Raw genomic sequence first — 20153 nt, forward strand, 5'->3', positions numbered from 1 at the left:
GAGAGAGAGAGAGAGAGAGAGAGAGAGAGAGAGAGAGAGAGAGAGAGATTGTCTACAACTGAAGAATTGCATCAGCCCTAGACAGTGAGTCTTCATCCTAAATGACATGATGAGAGTGATTGTTGACTACCCCTGGAGGCAAGTTTCTGTATTTCAGAAAATGAGTTGCCAGGATTCAGTTGTGTTCTACCTTTTGCAGTCTTCCGTCTATAAACATGTCTATCAGAGAAGACCTTCTTCCCTCCTGCCTTTCCTGTCAGGCTCCTCTACCTTAAGAGAGGGTTGGTTGTATTCTGGGTCAGTGGATTCCGAGAGTTACTATGATGATCCAGCAGAACCCATAGGTTATGTGGGTTGATTTTCTTCTGGAAAGGAATAATGGGTTAGTGATAGTAGTAAAGCCCCTCATAAGTCACGTTTAATGGACCATTGTTTGTCTCTGTCAACATTAAGCTGAAATGGTAGCAAAGGGTATAGTGTAGAGCATATACGTCCTACTGGGAGCAGCAATAAGGAATTTGCTTTCCTATCATCAGCTAGTAAAACTTGAGCAAGCGCTGGGTAATAAAAATGGTACCTGTGGACTTCCACAGCAACTTGTCCACTGATCTGTGAGGGAATACAATAGCCTAGTCATTTACCACTGCTGCTATACTGGGAAACACCAATGCTTCCAGCAGGGAGTGCTTAAGAAGTGGAAAGGGAGCATACCCGCACCTCATGCCTCTTGTACTGTGGATGTAGGCTGGAAGGGAAGAAATAAACTGTGTGGCCCCAGAATGCCAGGCGTGGCACTGAACTCTCCTGTTAATGTTGTGCCTTTAGCTGGCTGTGGAAAGGGGCTTTTTTTTTTTTTTAAATCATCGCCCAAAAAGAAAAGGGAAAAAAAGAACTTTATTAAGAAACAACAGTTTGAGACCAGGATTCCTAAGAACACAGAATCTCTTCAAACCCTCATGTCAAATTGTAGGCCTTGCAAATCTAAGCACAAAGGCTTTAAACTAGAAGAGGTTGAGAAGGGACAAGACTGCATAGGCTTATTGTCTAAGCTTGATACCACAGAGAGGAGTAACCGTGAAGATATGATAGCTGTTAATAGAGACAAAAGTTCATAGGAGGAGCACCTAGAAAGCCCACATTCTCCAGTATCTACACACATGCAGAGTGTAGATAACAAGAAAGAGGAACCAGAGGCTATAGTGGAAAGGAGGCAGATTTAACTTTATGGGCATTCCCAAGACTGGCCAGGATGAAATCTGGGATGGGGCAACAGTTCTTCAGAGACCTACCCTATGCAGAAGAAATTGGCCAAGGAAAAGGAATGTGGAGTTGGAATGCTCAGAACCAGAGGAGAGACACCTGATGATGCATTTGGTTGAACGTCAATGGAGAGAAAAACAAACCATTTTGACGCTGGAGTACACTACAATCCAGCTGAATAGAAAAAGTAAATGTCTGTGGTGTATGGGAAAAGATCACAGTCCTGGCAGAAATCATCTTCTAAGTAGTAATGGGGGACTTCAGTTATCTAGACAGCTGCTGGAACTCCAAGCCAAAAGCAGAGTAGCTAAGAACTTCTTCACTTGCCTTACTAATCATTTCATTCTTCAAAAGGTAGAAGGTACCAACAAAGGAAAATTTATTTGGGGTCTAATTCAGACCTGCACAACTTGGCAGTAGGTAGGGGCCAAAATTAAAGTAGGCTAAATTTCTTCAGGCTGCAGATAGATTAGACTAGAGACAGGCTGATGCTGGTTGGTTGCTGCAAGTCATATGACAAACAGGAGAGTGTTGAGTGGCAACCCTACATTTTTTGGGGGCTGCCCGAAATCCTTTGGCAAGACTGCAAGTGGCCCGTGGGTCATATGTTATGCAGGCTTGATCTAATTCTTACTAGTGGTGGGGAACTCTGGGAGAAAAGTGGTCACTCCTTGAGGTAATGATAGGCTGAGGAAATCCAAACATAGACTATACACACTCCAGATTTTGAGAAAGCCAATTTAAAGGGTTTGGAGGAAACATCAGTTGGACACCAGGGGCCAAAATGCCATTGGAATGGAAGATGCGACCCAAAGTTTAAGAAGTGCTGAGGGGCTTGTGAATGGAAATGGTTTAAGAAGCCCTGCTCTAGAGGAATCCGATTGTCAAGAAGAAAATTCTGAAGACCCAGAAAGAAGCAGTTACAATGAGAAGGAAAAATGGAATTATACGAAGAGACAAATACGGATGCACAAGCAACTTAAGTGATTTAGACTCAGAAGCAAGGGCAGGTAACAGAGGACGAATGTAAGAGTGTCACAGTCTTAAAAAATCGTGTCGGGGATGCCCAAGCTAAGGAGTAGTTCAGGATGACAAGAAAAGTAAAATGCAACCAAAAGGTTTTTGTTTGCCTTGTTGGGGAGGGAAATGAGAATCAGAGAAGGGATGGGACCTTCATGGAGGGGAAGGTGGCGAGCTTGTAATCACTGATGACAGAGCTTTTCAATTCTAATTTTGCTTCCATTTTCTCTGCAATTGGAAAATATAGAACAAAAATGACTCAGATAAATTTATACCCAAGATAATTTAGAAACTAGTAAGAGAGCACAGAGATGAACTGGAGTCACCTGACCCAGATGGAATGACATCCTTGGATACTAGAACTGGCATACATGACATCTGAGATACTGTCCGTGATGTTTGAAAGATGGAAGATGAGAAGAGTGATGAAGGGCAGACGCTGTCCCAGTATTTAAAAGAAGGAAGAGGAAGAGAAGAGAGAGTATAAACTATGGGCCAATGTTTTTTACTTCAATTCCAAGGAAAACCCTAGAAAGGTTCATTAAAGAGATGCCTGGGCAGCATCTAGAAAGGAAGCGGCAAGGCCAAGCTGTGCCAGGCTCAGCCCATTTCCTTGTTCTGACAGCATCACTGTGCCAGTAGATGAGGGGAGCACCATTAACATCATCTCCCTAGGCTTGGGGCAGAGCTTTGTTCTAGTATCTCATACTGTTCCTGTGGAGAAGATGGGGAGATGTGGACAAGAGGCCAGGGCTTCTTAAACTGTGGGTCAAGTGCTGAAGAAGTGCTGAAGGAGGGGCAGCTAGGTGGAACAGTGAATAGAGTACTGGCCCTGGAGTCAGGAGGACCTGAGTTCAAATCCAGCCTCAGACACGACACACTTACTAGCTGTATGACCTTGGGTGAATCACTTAACCCCAATTACCTTGCTTTACCTCCTCCAAAAGAGAAAAAGAGTGCTGAAGGGGTTGAGAATGGAAAAAGTTTAAGAATCCTGGACTAGACCATATATAGATGGATTCAGACCTGCTCTGGTGTCTGGATTCAGAGGGTGAGATCAGTGTGGCAGGAGTGCCAGCGCAATACCCCAGAGATCTGTGCTTTTACCACTTTTATCAATGACTTGGGTAATGTTCATCAGATCTACAGAGGATTCGATGCTGGGAGGGATAGCTAACACACTGGAGAAGAGTCAGAGCCAAAAAGATCCTGGGAGGCTAGTGGTTGGGTCCATCGATTATGGCTGAGGCTAGTTTTTGTTATATTCATCAAATCTGCAGATGACACAGCACTGGGAAATAATAGCAAACACTGCATTATAGCCAGTAACCAAGAAAGATCACAACAGGCTAGAGCATTGGGCTGAATGTAATAAAATTAAATTTAATCGGAGTAAATGTGAAAGCTTACACTTGGGCACCTATGAGCCATGGTTAAATGACAATTCTGAAAGAGCTTTGTGGTGCTTAGTGGTCCTTGAGGTCAGAATGAGCCAGCAGAGGGATGTGTAGACCAAGAAACCTAAAATGTGAATTTGGGATGCATTAAGGGAGGTCTAGCATCCAGCAGTAGGGAGATGGGCATCCTGCTGGCTTTTGCCCTTGTCAGAGGTTATCCTCATATGGAGCTTGTGTTCAGTTCTTGCTACCACAGTTTAAGGACATTCACAAGCTGAGAGTGTCCAAAAGTGGGCAGCCAGGATGGTGATGGGCAATGATTCTGGGTCATATGGAAATTGCTTGAACAGCTGGGAACGTTTAGCAGAAGACTCAGGAGGACAGCCATCTTCAAGTTAGTGAAGGACTGTCACGTGGAGGAAACATGAGACCTCTTCTTTTTGTCCCCAGATGGGAGAACCAGGAGCAGTGGGTGGAAGGACGTTTGTTTAGGTGCAGGGTCAGGAGAAACTTCCTAACAATCAGAGCTATCCAAAAGTGGAATGGACTGTGTCAGAAGGTGGTAGGTTACCTTTCTTCAGAGGGCCTCAAGCAGAGGCTTGTTGGGCATGTTATAGTGGAGATGCCTTTTGTGTAGGGGTTGGACTAGGTGGCCTTTCCAGCTTAAATTTTGTGATTCTTGCTATGAGCAGTTTCTTTAGGCCTATTTATAAGGTTGATTCTGGCTTTGGTTTTGTTGGTTGGTTTGTTTTACTTCAGTTTCCTCTGTTAGACCCCTAGAGAATTTTTCCTGGCAGTCTCTGTGGAGGAAGATTGGCTAAGGCTACTTGGGTAACGATTTCTTATGATTATAAAACACTCAGATACCAGTAATAAGCTCTGAACATCCAGCTCACACTGTAATCGTACACATATGTGTGGTTGGTGTTCGTCTGCTCCCCAAGGAAGACCTCCTGGCCCTGTTTCTCTTCAACCACACTTGGGTCCTTCTCCATGGCTCTCTCTCCTTCCAGCTGAAAGACCAGTGTGTTCCCATTGCTGGGGGACAGTCTTCCCTTCTTGAATTCTAGGTTGTGCAGTCAATGTAGAAAGCCTTCCACTGGAGATGCTTAGTCAGTGAATAGACCTTGAAAACTTAATTTTGGGGTGCTGCATCTAGGATCTCTTCTGTAGCTTTCATTAGGGTTTCCCTCCCAACTGACTGAATTCATTAGTGACATGAAGCTTAGATACCTTCTAATACTCTTATTTATCATGATGAATGAAGGAATGAATAGTATGTGCATAATAACATTGATTCCTGTCCCACTCTCCACCTTGTCATAAGAATAGCTCTTACCCATCAAAAACTTGGCATACTTACTTGGGAAATGTACCATTTGTTAGGTTTCCAGCTAGAGGCAGCAATCCACCAACAGCACGTTTTTCACAACTCGAAAAATGCTTTTCTTAAACATGGAGCAACAGAATTAGCGAAGTCTCATTTCAGACCACAGGATAATCCAGGCAAGTCTGAAACCAGTGAAGCATCTTAGCCAAAGCATCAGTATATGAAATTGTCTTTTGGGAGCCTCTTACCTGGCCCAAGTCACAGGATTCCAGACTTGGTGAAGGGACCTTCTGAATACCCCCTACATGGTGACTGCCTTCCAGACAGCTCTGCCCTGTGGTTGTGCAGCCTCTTCGGCCCCTCTGCCCCTCTAGGCAGCCCCTTCTACTTCACCACAAGCCCCCCCTCAAGCATGGTGCTGTTTCATCCACTGGTCTTCCTGGAGCTGCACCATTGGGCCAGAGAGAACAAGTATAGCCTGGCTTCCTCCTGCAGGGATCAATGTAAGAAAGCAGTCCTGCTCACTCCTAAGTCATCATTCTCTTGGGGCTAACCACCTCCAGTTCCTTCAAATGCTGTGTCATGTGCAGTGAGGACTTAGAAATATGTCTAGTTGATGCCTTTTGCATTTACATCATAGTCCTTTCCCATGTTCTCTCTCCATTGAACTTTGCCTTGTGATGGAGAAAAAGAAGTAAAAACATCTGATTTGATTGGCAACATACACAGTGTCCTCTGCTAGCAGCCACTTTACATCTCTGCTGCCCCAAGGGATGCAATAGTTCATTAACTCTTTTCTAGAGTGTTTTTTGGTTTTTCCATTATTCCAAATTCAGACATTCATTTAGTGACCCTTTCCTTTACACCATGGTAGTCATCATCTGTATTGGTCTCTGGGTTCTCCTTGTTTCTCTGTGCATCAGTTCATACACATCTTTTCACATGTCTCTGAATTCCTCACATCTCATTTTCACCTGCACAAGAATATTCCTACACTTCAATGACAACTAATGCTTACTGTGTGAAAGAAGACCCTTTCTGCATGATGTCTCTCCTGATCCCCTCCTCCCAGCATTGGTGCTCTGCCTCATTAACTGCCTTATAAATTGACTACCTTGGATTTGTTGGGGCTTTGTTCTCTCTAGGTCCCGCCCTCTGGTGGAATATAAACTCTTTCAAGCAGATGGAGTGTTCCTTTTTTTGCACATTGTATTCCTGGTGCCTCATCCAGTGCCTGGCTCATCGGAGGTATAACCATGGGTGCCTGACCCTCCAGAATACTGTCCACATCTGACTGACAATTAGCTATGGTCTTTTTCCAGACCCATCACCCCTGCTACTCCAATGCCTTAGTTACTCTGGTTAATATTCGTCTATGCTTGGTTCAGATTCAAAGGAACAGAAGCAGGTAAATTCTTAACACAGAGGGAAGAAGCCAGTGCCGTTTTGGGAGTCTGTTGCTAAATCTGGTTTTATAATAATCCCTTGTTTGTTACACAAAGGATGGCTTGTTTAAAATAAGATGAAGTGCTTCTGATTTTCTTAATATAGTAATCTAAGACCCTCATTCTGTCAGTTAAGATTAAATATAGAAACGGAGCAACTAAAAATGTCTACCTACTGGGCAGTTGGCTCTGGCTCCATAAATGGTGGTTCCATTAACTGCAGCTTTGGGGTAGTTGAGAAACATGACCTAGTCCACCAACCACTATCTTTGAAAAAATAACATTCAGCATCTATTTTTAAACCAGTCAACATGCTGTCAACACTTTTTAAAGATCTGTTAAGGCAGTTAAATGTTGCATTCAAAAATATCTTTGGTACCAGATGTTTATCTACATGTTAGCAGCCAAGCAAGACTACATTTTCCTTCCCATATTTCCTCAAACGACTGAAATATCCAAGGATGGTGAATCCTACAATTTTGTTGTCATCAGTTCAGCTTCAAATCTCAGATTATAAATACGGGACCCGAAAGACTGCAATTTGCAAAATTTATTTTCTCATAGTTGGGATGCCAATTGTTGTCTCTAAGTGAGTTGAAACTTACAAGATGTTCCTAGAAAAGGGGACCCTTTAAGAACAAACACCCAAGTATTTTCAAAACATCTTAAAATTATATTCGTAGAATGGCCACTTAGACAGTTGATAGCATATATTTAAAGAGGCACATATGGTTTTCACAGGCAATGTTAGGTAGTGGAAGAGGTAGCTGTAGATTTGGAGTAAGGTGTCCTGCTTCAACACTTATTTATTGGTTGTGTGGCCATAGATAATTCACTTACACTTTGCAATTTCAGAGATTTCAGGTGATAATGCTTTGTGTGCCTCCTTCACAATGTCGTTGTGTGTGAATTCTTAGGACACAAAATCCTGTCTTCTTTTATGGTTAGCTGGGGGGGGGGGGTTGTTTGTTTTTTGGTCCAGTTGCAAAATGTTGAGGAAACCAAACAAAAAGGAAAATTTATTATTAAGACGCACAATTTAGCATCAGGTAGAATCAATTCTGAGAAGAATGAAAAGCCCAAGAGACAGAGTTTCTGGGTAATTAATAATCAATCAATTCATTAATTAGACTAGCTAATAATCAGTAAATTGTTGGTCAGTGATCTTTCTCAGTAATCAAAGACAAAACCATGGTGATCACTGGCTGGTGATCCAAATGCCTTTGGAAAAAGAGGTGTCCCCGACAGGTGAAAGTCACCCCTGATTGGTGAACAGTCAATGAAGGGTTGGACTTTCAGATGAGGTAAGCTAAAAGTCCAAAAAAAAAAGTCTAAAAGTCACCTCCTGCTGAGAGTGGGGCTTGATCTTGAGACTCAGTGGCTTCCAGCAGTCTGGATGGAGGAAGCCATCTCTACCCAGCCCACTCTGGTTGGTTTTCTCCATCATAAGTTGAGTTACCCTAAACTTCATTGGAAGGGAACAATGACTCCCCTAAGAGCATGAATCCATCTAGATTCTGTTTACACTTTAAACTGAAATAAGCTCTTCTGGTTGAGCGGAGTCCTGCCCAAGATTGAGGAACATGTTCCCAGAGGATTTGGGCAGTATCCTTCAGAGACTAACTCACTGGCCTGCAGGAACTAGTCCCTGAATGAGGAAACAGAAAAAACTTTAACCCTAATTTAATAATTGGTTATTAATATAATAGAAAAATAATTTCTCTCAGTTCCTTTAATAAGAATAACATGTATAATGATAATGATCAGACTAGGCCTCGGAAAAATAGTGGAGAAAATACATATCCTTGTTGTCCATGGAGAGGGGTGTGTGTTGGGGGGTAGGGGCAGGTTTACTTCATTTGCACAACATTGCATACACTCTCTGATGTGGCTGGGTTTTGTGAAACTCCTTTTAATCTCGGATGGATGGGTAAAGGGTAGAGATATTCAGAAACAAATGTGATGTAAAAATAAGGTAAATTTTGAAGAAAAAAAACAGCCTCGGCAAATTTCAGTTTCATAAATATTTCTGACAGAGTTGGGAAATATTCTAGGTAGCTATAGGAAAGAAAGAAGTTTGTAAGAAGAATCTCTGGGCTTTCTCAATTGCTAGCTCTCTAGTTGCAAAGAGATCCGTCTAAACTTGAATCAGAATAAATTCTTTGCACTTGAAACTGTATGAATTCTATATAGGCCATTTGACTCCCTCTTCAGTGACCCAAACCAAGCAGATACAGATCGTGGAGAACAAGCCCAAGTAGGCCTGAATTTGATGGGATTGCTGCCACATCAGCATTGTGAAGGAGAGATTGTAATAATGTCTTTTGTTTTTCGGAACCTAGAATATTAGTTCTTTTCCTTTATAAATGAGTTTTCTTAGCCTGAGGTCCATGAACATTTTTTTTAAATGTTGATCACTATTTCAGCATTACTGGTTTCCTTTGTAATCTTGTGAATTTTATTTATGCATTTAAAGACATCATTCTGGGCACGAGCATCACTGCTAGAGGGGTCCTGACGCAAAGATTCAGAACCCAGGCTTTAGATGGCCATAGAATGGACTTCTGCATGGGGTCAAGATTCCTCCTTATTTATGTGGAGTCCTCCAGCCTGGTGTGTAACACATGTGTGAGATCTGAAGGCTGCCTTTGGGGGGGTCCACTCCGCTTTGGGCTTTATCCTCCTAGGCCTTTCTAGCCTTCATTCTCTTTTTCCTTCACAATTTCCCTGCTCCCTATAGCTGAAGACTCAGTGTTGAGACATCTTCCCTCCCTCAGCCCCAGAGAGACTTGTACTTCACAAAATGTCCTCTGTGACATGCATTCAGTTGCTCTGTTTCTTTGAACAGGAATCCTTGGCTCATTGTGAGCTTACGCACAGAGTAGGGATGACGCGATTGCACCCTTCCTTGCTGTTGTTGCAGTAGCTTCTTACGTCTCTATTCCAGAAACCCCTGATCCATGCTAACAGAAGAAACTTTATTTAATTTACAAGTTTTCCATGTATTCTGAATTTAGTAACTCGACAAAAAAAATCATTCAGATGCACAAACGAGAATGACGATCATCTATGAAACTGTAAACTCATGTTATTTAGTAAGAAAGCAAATTTAAAAGAAAAAAATGTTGTTTTCTTCTTATGTTTATGACTTTTGTTGTTGTTAGATTGTAAGCTCCTTGAGGACAGGGGTTCTCTTTTGCCTCTTTTTGTGTCCCCAGCACTTAGCTCGCTTAGTGCAGTACCTAGTACATAGTAGGTGCTTAGTAAATGTTACTGATGGATTGATATTGTTTTAGGTAATTTTAATTGGTTTGTCTTCATTGTACTTTTTTTTTGCTTTGTATTATTTCATAGAATGCGCCCCATATTTCTTTGTAGTCTTTATAGTTATCATTTCTTTTTTTTGGAGGGAGGAGGGTAGGGCAATTGGGGTTAAGTGACTTGCCCAAGGTCACATGGCTAGTAAGTGTGTCAAGTATCTGAGGCCAGATTTGAATTCAGGTCCTTCTGACTCCAAGGCTGGTACTCTATTCACTGCATCACTTAGCTGTCCCTAGTTAACATTTCTTATGGTGCAATTATACTCCATTCAGTCCATCAGCAGGCATTTTTAAAGTGCCTACTACATGCTGGACACTGGAAATACAAAGACAAAAATGAAACTGGTCTTTTTGGGGAAGAACTTAAATTCTATTGCAGTATACCAGATGTACATCCATTAAGTACATCTGGAATGTCCATGTGGACCTGCGGTTTTCTCAGCTCAGAAGAGGTTTCCGGTGATGAAGATGGAGCTCTAATCGATGTCTTCCCAGAAGTCTGCCCTGTCGGGGCTCCCCCTAGACGTGCCTGTCTCCGGACATGTACAAGGCACCTCCTGTTCTGTCTTCTCATGTGAGGACCAGTCCATCTTTGTTTCTGGCTTCAAATCTGCCTCTCCAGGTACCCCACTGTCCCCCCTTTAGAAAGGAAACTCTTGAGGGCAGGCTTTCTTGGCATCCCCAGGGCTTAGTGCGGTGTCCAAGTGACGGATTCTTCTTTGTTAAATGGTGCAGCCTGTTCACAGCCACCAATTGCTCTCTGTGTGGAATTCATTTCTAATTCTTCAAAGACCGTTGAATTCCATGCCTGCTGCCTCATAGGAGCAGAATGTTGACGTTAGAAAGATAGCCCTTTGCTTTGGGTGGCACCTTTGAGATCCTCAAAAGAGCCTTGCATTTCCTGAAGGTAATCCAGCCTGCTCTTCTCCTGTTCAAGTATGGGCCCGACTTCCACTGAATCTAAAGGAGATTTAGGGCAGGCACACCAAGAGGGGCTGTAACTGACAAGTGGCTCCTGAATGGAGTTCTAAAGGAAAGTAGGGGTTCTGAGAAGCAGGAGTGAGAAGACAGGGCCTTCCAAGAGTAAGAACAACCTGAATTAAGTAAGCAACCAGGAGATGAAGGGTGTGAAGAACAGGAAGAAAGCCATTTTGTCCTGACCAAAGAGTACAGGAAGGAGAATAGTATAGTGTAAGGCTGGAAAGGAAAGATAGGAGAGGGCCGGGTTGTGAAGGGCAGGCTTTAAATGCCAAACAGAGGAGTGGGTATTTGTATAACTCGGTGGGGAATGACATGGTTGGGCTTGTCATTAGGAAAATCTACTTTAGGCATCAGGTTAGAGAATGGATGGTTTTGCAAAACCCAGGTGAGATGTGATGAGAGTGTGAGAACAAGGGTCATATGTGGAAGATTTTGTGGAGTAGACCTGGTCAGTGATGGGCTAGATAAGGTCAGGGGGCAGTGATGAGTCAAGACTGAGAACCGAGGCCATGCCCTCAACTGAAAGAGGGGCGAGTCTGGGGGAAATGAATACTGTCTTGGACATGATGAGTTGAGGAAGCCTATGGAATATGCAGATAGAAATGTCCAGTAGACAGTGATGTGGAAGTCAGGGGAGAGAGTGCCTAGAGAAGACAAGTCCTGGGGAGTTGATGAGGTCACAGAGTATAAAGAGAGGAGAAACGGGGGCTCTGAACAAGAACCTTGGGCCACGTCATCCATAGAGAGTGTAATAGATGTGATCTGTTACATTAAGGATCACACTGTGTTCAGCAATTCCCCAGTCTCCAGAAACCATGAGTTGTCACTTTTCTTGCTATTACAAATAATGCTTCTAGGAATATTATTGAATTTAGACAAAGAAATGTTCATCTAAGTTAATGGATTTAAATTATTTTCCAGAAGAGGAAATCTTGTAACAGACACTCTTAACAATGATTTACTGGAGACCTTTGTAAAAGGAAGCTGCTTACTGTCCCAAGGCTCCCTGCCTCCTAGATCTCTTCCCTACCAGAGCCAGCTTTTTGTCTCAGAGAATTGGAGGATTAAAATCTGTTTGTTGTGGCTCCTTACCAGCACTGAGCGTTTTCTGTTCTCGTTACCTTTGTGGTGATTCTGTGGAGTTTAGGGTCTTTGTACAAAATGGAGATAGTGCTTTGGGATCGGTGTAGAAGCTTCTCGTTATGCTATACCATTTGGATCAGAAAGGGCTGTCTTCTGCTTGCCCTCTTCTATTCTTGTGACACATTCTTTAACCAATTTGTAAATTCAGAGAAATAGCAGGGCTTTGTAGGCTCTCCTCTGAGGGAAGGATTAGTTCACTTCTTTCTCTGTGGAGTTCCTGCCGCCTGGCTGTGTATTAATTTAACATCGGTACTATTTTACTAGAATATTCTTCTCGTGGATTATAAAGAGCATTTTGTACCACAGCTGTAATTTGTAGAAGAATTTAAAACCACTTTTTAAAAAATTCATTTTCCATTCCCTAAAGCCCATGACAAATCAGCCTCTTAGCTCATATATATATAAATGAGGAAACAAAGGCATTGAATGGAGAAATAGAGCTTCTACTTTCCTAAAGTAGGCCATAAGTGTTTTAAAACCATTAGGCCTAGTTCCTGGTCTCCACCTCTTCACGTGCACTTGGCCTCTTCTTCCTTTTGTAGCCAAACTCCTAGGAAAAGCTGTCTATACTTGCTGCTTCCACTTCCTTTCCTCTTCTTCCTTAACCCCGTGCAATCTGGCTTTTGATCTCAGCACTCAACTAAAATTGCTCTCTCCAAACTTGTCATTGGCATCCTAATTGCCAAATCTGATAGTCTTCTCAGCCCTCATCCTTTTTAACCTAGCTGCTGCAGTTGACACCCTCTGTCTTCCCGGCTGCTTCTGGGTTGTTGTCATTATGTGTGTGTGACCTTATTCTCTCCTAGCTCCCCTGCTACCTGCTGAGTGCCCCTTCTCAGTCTTCTTTGTTGGCTCAACAAACATATTGTACTCCCTAACTGGGAGTGTTCCTCCAGGTTTTGAGCTAGACCTTTTTCTCTTCTCCCTCTGTACCCTTTCTCCATTATCTCCCCAGCCTCAATGAATTGAAGTATTATCTCTATGTGGATGACTCCCAGACTAACATATCCAGCTCCAGCCTCTCCCCTGAACTTTCTTCCCACATCACCAATGACCAATTAGACATTCCAGATTAGATATCCCGCAGGTATCTCAGACTCAACATATACAAATTATCTCACCATCTTTTTCTAAAACCCTCACCTCTTCCAGATCTTTCTCTCTCAGTGGCAGTATTGTCCTTCCAATGAGCCTGCTTCATGACATTGGCCTTACCCTAGATTCTCCTTCATCCCACATATCCAGTCAGTTGCCATATCTTGCTTTTTCTGCCTTCACAACATCTCCAACATCTGAGTCCCTCTCTACTCACACAGCTACCTTGTTAGTTCGGGCTCTCACTGCTTCTTGCCTCAGTTATTGCAACTGTCTCCTAATTGGTCTTCCTGTTCCAGCTCTTTCCCTGCTCTAAGCCATCCCATTTTGCACTGCTGCAAAATTAATTTTCTTTAAATTGAGTTCTGTCTGTGACTGCCCTACTCAGTCCACTCTGGTGGTTTCTTCTTGCCTCTAGGACAAAATCTGAACACCTCTCTTTAGTTTGAAAGCCCTTCACAACCTGGACCCGACCTCTCTTTCTAGCCTCCCTAGTCATCCCTCCTCCTCCTGCGTTTCAAGATCCAGTCAGAATAGCCATTTCTCTGTTTCTCATTTCTGGCCCTCCATTCCTCTCCCTTTTCAGTGGCCATCCCTCACCCCTGGAATCCACTCCCTCTTCACCTCTGACTCTCTGAGGCCATCTTCCTCTAATGACACAGATCAGGTGCTATTTTCTGCATGAAGCCTTTTCTTATCTCCCTCCCCACCAACTATCTTGTATTTAGCTATTTTGCATATATTTATAATTATTCACTTTAAATTTATGCTCTACATATTTTTGCAAGTTCTTGTTTCCCTCATTCCAATGTAAGTTCATTGCAAGTAGGGATTTTTTTTACTCTTTATGGTCAAGTCAAAGCAACCAGCATTTATTAGGTTATTCCTCCTCCATGTCGGGTGCTATGCTAAGCATACCCCCATTATCTGCTACCGTACCTGGCACACACAGTAGGTGCTTAATAAATGCTATGTGATCACTCACCCACATGGCAACTGTGTGTGGATAAGCGGCTCCTTTGTTGGCTGAAGTTTCCTTTGACATCCAGCTGCCGTGTCATCATGGTGTAGAGCTGACTTTGGATTCTCAAAGGCTATGTTGGCTGAAGACAAGCTCTGAGTGCCGATTGAAAAGACTCCCAGGGTGGCCCTCAGACATGTTTGTACAGTCTGAGCACCAGCCCAGCTAAAGAGGGACTCATCCCCTGTGCCACATGCAGGAGCTATCAGAAGGCCAAACTGATGAGGACCGTGACCTGCTCTTCTGTGATTTTACAGACTTTGTCCCTTCACACAAGGGATGCCTTCTAATGTCTAGGTGTTGCTTTAAGTAACATTTCACATTTTTGCATCTTTTCCTCTGAGATTTTGGGAAATAATCCACATCCTTGTAGAAGAAAAGAGCTCTCTCTAAACTTAATGCTGGTAAAGTAGGATCAGAGCATTGAAAGTGGGAAGGAGCCTCACGGATTATATATCCAACCCTCAAGCTTTATAGATGAGAAAACTGGGGCCAGGAAGGCCCCCCCCAAACCCAGGACATGGAGTTCCTTGTCCACAGTTTCACCCCAGAGCCAGAATCAGAGCTAGCTCTTCTCACTCCACATTTTCTCCACCATATCAGAAGACATAATTTGGTTTTGTAAATACTAGGGACAGGTAGAATGATACAAGTGAAGTAAATCTTGTTTCTGATCTGAGAGAGAGCCAAGGTGCCTCAGGGAGAAAGCACAGACTGGGCTGGGAGCCAGTCATCATTGAGTTCAGATCCAGCCTCAGATACTTACTAGTGGTGTGACCATGGTGAGCCGCTTCACCTCTGCTTGCCTCAGTTTCCTCATCTGTAAAATAGGGATAATAACAGGGTTGTAGTGAGGATCCAACGAGATGCTATTTGTAAAGCACTTAGCAGTGTGCCTGGCATGTGCTCATTCCCTTCCCTTGCCTATCCTGTTGAATGGTGAGGAGAGGAGGGTAGAGAAGGACAGAGAAGCAAACCTGCTCCTGATGTTGCCAAGTGACTCTCCAAACCTTTGTTATTTGAGGCAGAGTAAAGCTTTGCCATGTCCCCTTTGAGATGTAAAGACTGGGAGTCCTATGGTGTTCTCCAGTAGAGCCTGATTGTGGGGCTAAAACTCGTGGTGTGGTCAGAGATTTGTGGAGAAGTCCATATCCTCTCCAGGACCATCATGTAGCGAGCACAGAGAAATGCAGTTCTTGACTTTAATGTCTTAAGGAACTACATTTTAATCCACACGCTACAAGATGCCAAACTGGAACATTTTCCCTACAGCCTCATCTGGTCCTTTTCTATTTCCTGGTACAGATCTTGCTGTTGAATTAGTAGGAGGTAATTGCGGTTTTATGAATTACTTCCAGGATATACATTATACAGGTGCAGATACATATACATTGTACATGTACATATACATATATGCATTCTCCTTGACTGTTGTGTGACTTACTATGAGGATCTTTTCCTCTGTACAGGTGTCACCATGAAGCTGATGGATGAAGTAGCTGGGATTGTGGCTGCCCGCCATTGCAAGACCAACATTGTCACAGCTTCGGTGGATGCAATTAACTTTCACGGCAAGATCCGGAAAGGTAATGGGACCATTTAGGCAGTAAAGAAGCCAGCCTTTCCTCTTTCACTTCCTTCTTTTGCTTTTGCTTTCCAAGCAATGGGGTACTGTTCTCCCACATACCATAATAAGCAAGAGACCAGAGGCCAGAGACTGGGAGTGTCCACTGAGTCATTAACCATCTGTAAGATTGGCTGCTGTCAATTTTATTTTGAACCCCATTGGTCTTTAGCTCACTGGTGGCATTATCCTTTATCCTGCTGAAGACCCAGGACCAGCATAAACTGATTTGCTTCAATATTCTCTGTATTGCACTAGTAAGATATGTCATGGTTAGAGAGAGCACTGACTTTGGAGTCATATCTGACATGATCTGTATGATCTGGGTGAGTTTGTTATCCTACAGACATTCGGGACTTTCAGCTATAGACATTCTGCTCTTCAGTCTGCCTCGTTTCATCTGCCTGGGCCTGTGATTTCATGGGTATAGATGAAGAACTCCCTCTGCTCATGTAATTTGGCACCATCTGGGTAGCTTCGGGTCTTAGGGAGTTGCCCTCAGCACTGATGTGTTAAGTGACTTTCCCAGGGCCACAGAGCCAGGGCTTCCTTGCCTGGAGGTCACCTTTATATCCACAGCACCACAGCTGCCTCAGAGAGTTGTGTACACCGATGAAATCACGGTTCTAAACGATAACCAAAAAAATCACTTTGCCACACAGGCTGCTACCCGCTTCTTACCTTCTTTCAGCCATCACTGTACTCAGACCATTTCCAATTACAAACTAATAGGGATATTCATCCATCTAAAGGAAAGGTAATCTGTGATTGAAGTGATGACTGAATTCAGTGCACATGACCCAAGGCAAGCCGTGTTCCTTAGGTGCCCTGGAGACAATGCTGGGCCCGTTTCTCTGCCTTTGGTTGGTTTTCCCCTGATGAAAATGCAAACCGAGCATTGACAAGTCGACCATCCACTGAGAAATCATGCTTGGATACAGATGCCAGAATCTCGAGTTTGGCCCTCTGCAGTTTACTTCATGCATAATTCACCCCCAGCTTGTCATCCATTATTGCTGAGCTGACGATCTCAGACGATTTTCTCCTCTTGACATGTGGTGATTTATCCTTGTGCTGCCTGCTCTGAGCTCAGTCCCTCCTTCCCTAAAAGGAACACTTCATTGTCAGTGCAGGACAGAAGTATTGAGTGAGCTTGATATGGATTTCTGGAGATGGCAAGATTAAAGTCTAGACCATCCGGAGGTGATTTCATATTGGACATAAAGTCCTTGCTGTGGGAAGTGATAAATGGAAAAAAGTGGGAGCCTGACTTGCACTGCTCCATTTTCCTGCTGGGGCCCAGATAAATGAAGTGCTAGGTTGAGCATCAAAAAGCATCATCTCCAGTGAGATCAATATGGGGCCATAACCTGCAGAGCCATTATCTGGACTTTCCAGGTCTTGGGTCTGCCCTGGACACTCTTCTTTTCCAGCCATTTAGGGTTCAGATAGAAGTACTGACACAGCCCGTCTGCCCACATTGTACAGTAATTGAATCTGCAGTGATATTCTTCTTCTTCATCCCCTATATAAGACATCATGAATTCCAAAATGTAGGCTTCTGTTTCTCCCCCCGCCCCAAACACACAGGGCGGTTTGTTGCGCGTTTTGTCTCCTTGAAAGCAGGATGGTGTCCAGTCTTTGTGTTGCCAGCTTTTAGTCACTTTCTGGTATATAGCAAGTATTTACAAATGCTTGTCCATTGAGTGATTGCTAAGAATGGTTCTAGAGACATCTGGATGGTGGCTCAAAGATACTTGCCTTTGAAACTCAGAAAGAATCCTACTCCAGATAAGGGTGTTCATTTCATAGATGTAAATTACAGCCCCTTTGGAGTTGCCTACAGGCAAAATCATTCCCCTTTGGTGTCCAGACTTCTCAAAAAGGACTCCCCACCAAGACCAGGCTGATTCTTGGGTGGCAATAGATTCACAGTATGGTGCTGTGCTCCACTCTGGAAGGCTCTCCAGCTTTGGCCTCAGCTGACCCAGGGTGGCCTTCTTGCCACCAGAAGGCATCTGGGAGGGTGGCAATTGCATTTCAATGGGTATTTTGAACTGGGGAGTTAAAGAGTGGTTTGAGGCCTTTGTCTCCTGAATTTCCCTTTTAACCATTGACTTTCCAGATTGTGCCCAGAATAGCAGCTGCGTCATACTGCATCTTACCTAAGGCAGCTGGTTTTTAACTAACTGACCCTGGATGTAGTCCCATGTCTCCTTTGCTGCCCTATTTTGAATCATCCTCAAGATTACTCATCTTCCAGCTTCTGTGGTCTAGTGGAGAAAGCCCAAGACCCCACTTTCTGTACCAGCTTCCTTCCTCTAAGGGGGGATGGGAAGTGGAAGGGAGGGGCAGGTGAGGGTAAAGATATCTGTGTAACCCATCCCTCAGACAGGGAGGATCAAGTAAGACAAGAAAGGTCCAGTGCTGTGTGAAGCACCTTGTCAGTGTTAGTTGGGCCTAAGTTCTCACCAGTCCAGATTTCCACTGCTTAGTTGAAGAACCATTATTGTGGTGCTTTTGCCTGAGTAAGTGACCCTTATAGTAGCTGCATTTTGTGTGTGTGTTCTTTTATTTATGCAGAGTGGAAAGTACACTTAAAACCCCCAAACCCTTCTTGGTCTGATTCAGAGGAGCTGATTGCTACCTACCCAACCACTCTTTGAGAAGTGCCAATCAAGAAAACCTTCCAGAGACTAAAACTTCATACTGACTAATGGACACATTTTATAGCAAAAAGAAAGAATTTCCCTCAAAAGACTCTAAAGTCAGCCTTTTTTTGAAATCAGGAAGCTTGACAGTTTACAAGACATATCACTTGTGTTCATATGAAAAGGAAAGTTCAAAGGCTTTTGATGGTTGGATGAAATTTATGAAAGGGTAATTGGGGGCAGCTGGGGTGGATAGAACACTGGCCTGTAGTCAGGAGGATCTGAGTTCAAATCTGGCCTCAGACACTTGACACTTACTAGTTGTGGGACCCTGAACAACTCTCTCACTTAACCCGTATTGCCTCAGGAAAAAAAAATGTTAATTGGGAATGGTTGATTTTTGAATGAAAAACCAGTCTTCTACAGGGAACATTCTCCTGTGATTAATTTCACAGTCCAGATGAGAACAGTGATCTCCATACAGAAGGGATCAGTTTTTGACAAACATATTATTATGGTCACTGTGGAACAGAAATGATTCTTGCTACTGGCTTTAGGGGATCTTCATGTTTTAAAACCTGTCATCACCTGCCTAACATAGCAATTGTTCCTTCTGTCAACAGGTAATCACAACTTTAGGAAAGTAATATGCATATTTCTCTTACCAGAAGAACACAAAGGGAGGAGGAAGTGCCAGAAATCTGTATTTAAAGGGATGTGGTATAGGTGGGGGAAAAGGTGCAGTAAAGGTGGGAGGGCAAGGGGATGGCAGAAGCCATGTTGTTTTCCCTTGGGAACATCTGGACTGTGAAGATAGGAGGGTCTGCTTATCTGTGAGGGGCCCAGCTGCACAGACAGTTTCTCAGCCTCTCCCAAGGACACACAGGAGGTTCAGTTTGGGATGCAAACAGCACATTACATCACCTGGCCAGGGTGGGCTTGGAGGGCCTTTGTTTTTGACACATTCACGGCCTCCTGCATACTCTGGGTCCAGTGTTTCTGGAAAATATGGCAACTCAAAAAGACAAGTTCAGAGGACCCCTTAACATTTCTTAACACTTCTGGATGTATCTGGGCTTCCTAGGCACAGTTGCCCAATTAGCCAAAGTAGGTTATCATCCACAGATTGATCAATTACAAGCCAAAAGTAAATGTGGATGGAGTCCCATTCCTGTCACCAGCCTGTCTCCAACCTCCAGTGTCTGTGGAAGCAGCCAAATGCTCCTGTGTAGACCTGGTTTCATCTCAGAGCCTTTATTGTCCTGTGGCTTTTGAGTCATACCTGTAGGCCCATGGACCACCTGGAAAAGGAAGCAGTGTATTGCTTTGCCCCCAGGTGTTGTTATGTTTTTTTTTTCCCCTATAGGGAGGAAAGCCTCAAGCATAGTATTAAAATTTGATCACAATTCGAGGTCCTAGACTATTACTGTGGAGTATTCAGGCCTCTTCTCCAAAGTCACAATTTATTTGGTGAGATGGAGAAATGTCCACATGGGAAGCAGTCAGTTTTCCTTGTATTTTCCCCATCTCAACTATACTGTTGAAGAGGCTGCCCAAATCTCCTTCCATGGAAGTAGTTACATGAATTAACAAAATGACTCATATCAAACTTCCCAGATCTGGAGGTCACACCTTGCTAAGGAACAAGTCTGGAAAAACTTAAACCATCAAGTCAGGGGAACAGAAGACCTTCTACTGCAAATTTGTTATCTAATCTCAACTGGGCTTTCACTGCTGCAAGGCAATTCCTTTACACCCCCAATCAGTTTTTTCTCCCAAATCCAAAACTTTTCATCTCTCCTCAGATTTCCCACTGCACTCCACCTCTCCATCTCAACTATAAACCTTTGTCCCATCCTCCCCTGC

General features: G+C 43.5%; 1 protein-coding gene across 3 annotated transcripts in view; it reads left to right on the forward strand.

Annotated features, from left to right (window-relative positions):
* Positions 1 to 20153, forward strand: part of ACOT7 (acyl-CoA thioesterase 7) — a 176363-nt gene that overhangs the window by 97390 nt on the left and 58820 nt on the right. For all 3 annotated transcript variants that reach the window (XM_069079553.1, XM_069079554.1, XM_069079555.1), the window contains one exon: positions 15482 to 15598. In XM_069079553.1, the coding sequence (XP_068935654.1) occupies positions 15482 to 15598 (117 nt within the window). The remainder of the gene's footprint in view (positions 1 to 15481; positions 15599 to 20153) is intronic.

The sequence above is a fragment of the Petaurus breviceps genome, unplaced genomic scaffold, assembly GCF_028583685.1.
Source record: "Petaurus breviceps papuanus isolate PSGF00001 unplaced genomic scaffold, PetGlider_PUasm1.0 91041, whole genome shotgun sequence".
Taxonomy (NCBI): domain Eukaryota; kingdom Metazoa; phylum Chordata; class Mammalia; order Diprotodontia; family Petauridae; genus Petaurus; species Petaurus breviceps.